General features: G+C 43.0%; 1 protein-coding gene across 2 annotated transcripts in view; it reads right to left on the bottom strand.

Annotated features, from left to right (window-relative positions):
* Positions 1–918: 918 nt before the first annotated feature.
* Positions 919–6,000, bottom strand: part of tsc1b (TSC complex subunit 1b) — a 28,750-nt gene continuing 23,668 nt past the window's right edge. For both annotated transcript variants that reach the window (XM_071204954.1, XM_071204953.1), the window contains 4 exons: positions 5,248–5,370; positions 4,445–4,632; positions 3,980–4,153; positions 919–3,297 (listed from right to left, as the gene is read on the bottom strand). In XM_071204954.1, coding sequence (XP_071061055.1) covers positions 2,631–3,297; positions 3,980–4,153; positions 4,445–4,632; positions 5,248–5,370 — 1,152 coding nt within the window. In that variant the 3' untranslated portion in view covers positions 919–2,630. The remainder of the gene's footprint in view (positions 3,298–3,979; positions 4,154–4,444; positions 4,633–5,247; positions 5,371–6,000) is intronic.

Here is a 6,000-nt window from a genome sequence, read left to right as displayed (position 1 = left end):
TTATTGAAGAAAAAATACATTTTGGAAAATGTGGCCGTCTTATACTGAGAGTTTACGTTAGTTGAAAATACGATATCCATTCATTACAGTAATTAATATATGCTACGATAAGGCAGAGGCAGGTTAATTCGCCTCATTAAATTCAGCTGGGCGGTTTTTAAACCATGAACAGGGCTAAACTAGCGGTGTATGCTAAACTAAGCTAATGGGTGGTTAAGGACAGAAACGAGAGTGGGAAAAAGTTTTCGAATGATAAAAATACTCTTACAAGAACTGCGTCAATACAATCAATCCATTTGACTATTCCTGTATGTTTTTAAACCCTTTTTTTCTATTGAACACAAATATTACAAATGGCTAAATGTATCCCCTCTGAGCCCCGGGTTTCCCTATTTAGATGGGGAAACTAATCTAAAACTGTAAAAATGGGTAAAAATCTGACTGCGCATTTAAAAATAGTGGAAAGGGGTGAAAATTGCCCATTTCTAAATTGCATTAAGTGTGTGAATAACAACTGAAAAACCAAATATATTGAGTATACTGTGGTAGCCTACACTAAAAGGAAAATATGGTCAAGAAAATTACAAAAAATTACCTATTTTATATATTTGTATATTCTAGTCACACCTGTGCTTTTGTGCGTAGTTGGGTGTTATTTCACAGGGTTGACAATCATCCAATGTTGTACTGTCGTGAGAAACTCCTTGATTGTCTTTCTGTTTTCAATTGAGCTGAAAACCAACAACACAGTTTAGAAGGACAGACTGACTATTCGATGTGCAAACACCTGAAAGTGTCTCGTCCCCAAACCAAACTCAACTGGCCATAATGAAAAAACACCATGATGCTACATTTCCACAGAGGTACGAATGGAGGGGATTACATTAGGCGACAGAAGAAAAAAAGCCAAACTCAGAATTGTAGTGCAAAACATTGAAGACGATCTTTATTGTTCACAGTTAAACACAAGCCACTGCTTTAAGAACTTCCTTTTTGCCATTTTATCCCAGATATCTCCAGCTCTGGTCAGAGTCCTGGTTTCTTCAGTTTGTGCTGATTGTACCTTCTGTCTTGGTTTGCGGTAGTTACTACTGTTGGCATTTAAAGTGGATTGTTGAACATGCTTTAGAATAGCGAGGCAAAAGGAAGTGACAGCAGGAGTTCCAGGTGGACAACAGGATTTAGACGACTTTCAATGCCAGAGTTTACTTCTAATAATCAGAAGAAAACGAGGTAACTCCCAGTTTATCAGACCCGCAGAAGGAAACCTGATTTGACAAGATATAATTTGTTTGTTTCCCAGGCTGTACTAGCTGAATGTACACTTAACATGAGAAAAAAACACAATTCCGTAATCACCTTTCAACAGAGAAAGATTACTTTTTATAGCTTGCGCTACTTGCCAGGTCTGATTCAAATGTAGGATATGTACGTCATGGGAGCCCTTCATGGCTGAATAAATAAAACATAAAAGGTACAATGGAATTCATAAGAATGCAAACAAGTTCAGTTTTACATTTTCATACACTTTCCTCATTTCAGCTGAAATACGCAAAACAACACGACCTACATGCTTGCCTTTTTGCAAACACACATTCTCTCTCTGACTTAATTTGGACAAAAACTCAATTGAGTTTTGTATGGAAATGTCAGTTCTTCAAGTGGTTTCACTTCAAAGTTTCCCCATAGTAAACGAAGCGTCTTGTAGGTACTTATCACCTCAACCGCTTTGATGTAACCCTCAACATGCATTCTGATATCAAACATATATTTCGGTCCGCGGTCAACGCCAAAGCATGCCTGACAGATGTAACATCACTAGCTCTTTGTTTGGATTTTAAAGGGTTAGCACATCCAAACTACAAAAAGGAATTCTCACTTAACTCTAATAGTATATTGTTGTATCTGTCCAAATTTTGAGATGTTTGTCTCTTAGATTCCTGTTTTCATAAGCAACACAATGGTGGTGAAATAAGCTATAATTGTGGTGCCCTCAGAAGTTACAACTGACATCTAAAAAATATCACAGCCCGTCTTTGTCAAATAGTGTCCATGTGACTCCACAACACTCACTATAATTCGTTTTCAAAGGGACTATTTCTTCACTAGAAAGTAGTTCCAGTACAAATTCAGAAAAGTGTGTTGATTATCCAAAGTAACCGTGACACTGTTTCAGAAGTTGCTGCTACCATTGTGTTTGCTGTGAAGGCGTAATAAAGCGACAAATATCTGAAAAATATGGGTAAATGTTTTCAAGCAAAGTTGGGTTTTTTGTCATTTGGATTCATTTATCATTTAATCTTCAGACTCACAGTGTCACACAGTTATCGATAACTGCATCTTGCTAGCATGAGCATCTTTGCATACAATCTAAATGCATACCACTAGCATCTCCACTGGTAACAACTCATCAACTTTGTATCCTTGTCAACATTTTTCAGGGGAAAAAAAGAATGTAGGAAAACATTGTTGGAAATCCTGTTGTCCACTCAGAGGATTTGAACAAATAACACTGAATTCCAAAGAGTCACTGACATGTCAACTCTTTAGCTGATTTGTAGCTCTTCTCCATCGTTTAAAACTTGTAGTCTCTCGGCCTCCGCCCTGCGTCCCGCCTCAGATCCGTGTCTCTAGCTGTGCTCGTGGTGTGTTTCGTTGTAGTCCATGATCTTTAGCTGCTGCTGCCGGGGGCGCCCTGACCCCGCCTGATCCCTCCCTCCACCTGAGGCTGACGCTGCCTTCCTGCGGGGACTTTCCTGGCTGGTGGCCCGCTGCTTGGGCTCAGAGGGGGTGGGCACAGTGAGAGGGGTGGCAGGGGTTGGGGTTGGAGTGGAGGAAGGTACAGGACCAATGGGGGCACCGTAACCTGGGCAGGACGGCTCCACGCACATATCCGTCTTCAGGCCGTGGGCAAGACCAGACAAACGCGTCGCCGGTTGCTCCGTGTCGCACTGGCTCTCGCTCTTGTTGCGGAACAGCTCGCGGGCCCTCATGCCCAGGAAGCTCTTGGCGCTGGGGTAGGAGCCCACGGTTATCGGTGCGTCGCAGGGGGGCAGGAGAGTGAGCGGGTTGCCGTAGGGACAGGTCAGGGAGGACTCCACCAACAGGGGCGGGGGGGCCGGGTCCTGGCTGCCGTTCATGGAGTTGGCCGCCGCCGCCGTCTTGGAAGAGTTGCTCACCTTTGGTTGCCGTGGCGATAAAGTGCTGCTGTTGCCCCGGGAGGAGTCTCGGGGCGGTCTACCGTCTACCAACTCCTCGATGGTGTGAGGTTTGCTTCGTCCACCTGGCACCGTGACACTGTGGAGGAGAAAAATATTAACACGTTACAAAAAAGGACCCAGAAAACAATTGATTGATCAGATGATACAAAAACTGTATTTAACTGGCCACTAATATTTAAATGATTGCATAGATAACATTCATTCATACAGTATCTGACACAATCAGGTATCACTATTGTATCAGGTTTTACTCCAAAGTTAGTTAAATATATCATTTAGGTGAAGGCACTGCTTTCACTAATATAGTAAAGGTGACGAAATGTAAGCACTTACAAAGCACAATGAGACACAAACTAAATTCATAATGTTTACAGGGGTCCAAATGACCAATTTAACTTAGAAGTGCATAACCCAAGATATTTACCATTGGATGATAAACAAGATATAAAAAAAATTGCTGAAATCTGTTTCTTTTTTTACTCTTCAATTTGTTACATTAAATACAGTCATAGTTGATAGTTTTAATATATTTAGGCTTTTATAAATGGGTTAAAAAAGTACAAATATAACATGTTTGGTGTTGCTCATAAGACATACCACATGTGAGCATCACACTGGTCAGTTTAAACTCTCACAATGCACAAAGATTGGGGACCATTACAAAACATAGCTTACGTAGATTGAATCGAGTGGTAATTTTAGCAGTGAAATCGCAACACAACACAACAGCTCACTAAAGAAAATGTGCTGCGCCTGACCTGGAGTCAGCACAAGTCTGTGGGTCAGCTCTGCCCCCTGGTGGTGGACTGCTGACGGTGCTGACAGGAGCCTCCATCTCCACCCTGCTGTAGAGCTGCAGGAGTTCAGTCTGCAGAGTCTGAGTGATCCTCCTCTGCGCCTGATACCTGCTGTCGGAGGCCTGCAGCTCCGCCCTGCAAACAGAGAGAGGAAGATTGTTAGGAAAGATATCACTCGTCACCGGCTTGAGCTTCAATATCGGGATACATGTATTTATTATCCTCGTCACATAGCTATCATATGCCTAAAACAGTGTGTCCCGATGCTCTTCTGGGTAATCATACATCCGGTTACGTACACAGGCCCTTCGTTATCATGTGCTACTCTGATATTGGAAGAGTACATACAGTATTTTCCCAACACAGATGAAGAGGGCACAGAGGATATGTGAAGCTTCTTGTGAGGACTTGGAGGTTCAGACTCACTTTGCTTGACACTTCACATCCTCCAGGAACTTCTTCTGCTCGGCGATGAGGTGTTCCTTCTTGGAGAGGTGCGTCTCCAGCTCGGCGACTCTCTGCTGGGCCGCCTCCAGTTTCTGACCCTGGACCAGCAGGCTTTGCTTCAGGGTCTCCACCTCGTTCCCGTAAGACACCTTCCGCATCTGGGTCTCCTGCGTGGTGGAGGGTCAGTGTCCACACGGGCACAAAGCGAAGAAAGGATTAAGAAATACAAGAGATTAGGAGACAGTTGGACCCCTACGCTTTGTAATGTCTACTTCCAGACTTTACAAACAATGGAGCTAGAGATGAGATGCAATTAAAACCACACTAAATGATCCTATTAAGTATGAGATTAAGGTACTTAATCAAAATGAGTGTTTCCCTATAGCTACTTTATATTCCATTAAATCTCATTGGGAAATATTGTACAAATTACAAAAGCTGAACTTTTTTTAGAGACGCGTCTTTCTCACAGAATACGGACAAAGCTTCAAACATATGATAACCTGATACAATATAATTCTTTAATGGAGATTAAACTACCAAACCTAAAACATAAACAGCAGGAAAATGCAATTTACTCATTAATCCAGTAGTAATATTATTCTAAAAATACCATGATAATAGGCAGGACTGTTCCTTGTAACAGAGTATTTTCCCAGGGTGGTAAGAGTACTAAGTTAGGGAACTGTAAGCCAGTAATACCAGTAAGTTAGTGTTCCTATATTGTCTCTGTGGTCCTTTGCACCTGTCCCACACACAGACACACCCTCTCTCCAGCGTACCTTGGTGTTATCGGTGCCTCCGTGCTGCAGGTCCTGCATGGACAGCTTGTGCGCCTCCCCGAGGAGCAGCAGCTGCTTGTTCAGGAAGCTCATCTGCTGCTGGGTGCTCTCGCTGTTGCTCAGCTGAAGGACACGCAAGACAAACAATGACGATGGAGGGCAAAACAGCAATTATACTACAAATCACACCTGTCCCGAAATATCTGGGAAAGCATCAACACTGAGTACGGCGGAATGAGTCATTAATGGCGTGCACATCCCAGCATACACATCTGTGGCGGAAGTTCACTTTATTTCTCTGTTCCTATTAAAATGCTCTTAAAAAATTCATCCCCAGGCCTTGATATGAGAGAATACTAAACTATACGGGCTATTTCTTCTGGCTGAATATCACAAATAGACCTTTAGTCCACTAAATCCCTGTTTCCTGGGTCAGAGGATTTAAAACAGACCTCACACAAACCCCAGGAGGCAGAAAAACACCCGGACCCCCTGTGCCGCTGACCCAAAAATAGAGAAGGAGAGACAGCATTTCCAAGGCAACGGAGCCCTTGGACAGTGTGCAGACTACAGAGGGGGGGGGGGGGGGGGGGCATGTGCTGCTGTAACCCTCCTATAGTCTGACCCAACTGTCTAATCACTATCCTGCCCAAGTTCTTTTTATAGAAAGGCAGGAAAAGGCATTAAGAAATCTGACACACATTATTAATGGCTCTCTGGTTGGTCGTTGACATTAAATGTACTTGTGCTATT

This window comes from Pseudochaenichthys georgianus, chromosome 12 (assembly GCF_902827115.2).
Source record: "Pseudochaenichthys georgianus chromosome 12, fPseGeo1.2, whole genome shotgun sequence".
Taxonomy (NCBI): Eukaryota; Metazoa; Chordata; class Actinopteri; order Perciformes; family Channichthyidae; genus Pseudochaenichthys; species Pseudochaenichthys georgianus.
Note: the sequence above shows the minus strand (reverse complement) of the source record. Positions and strands in the feature narration are given on the sequence as shown.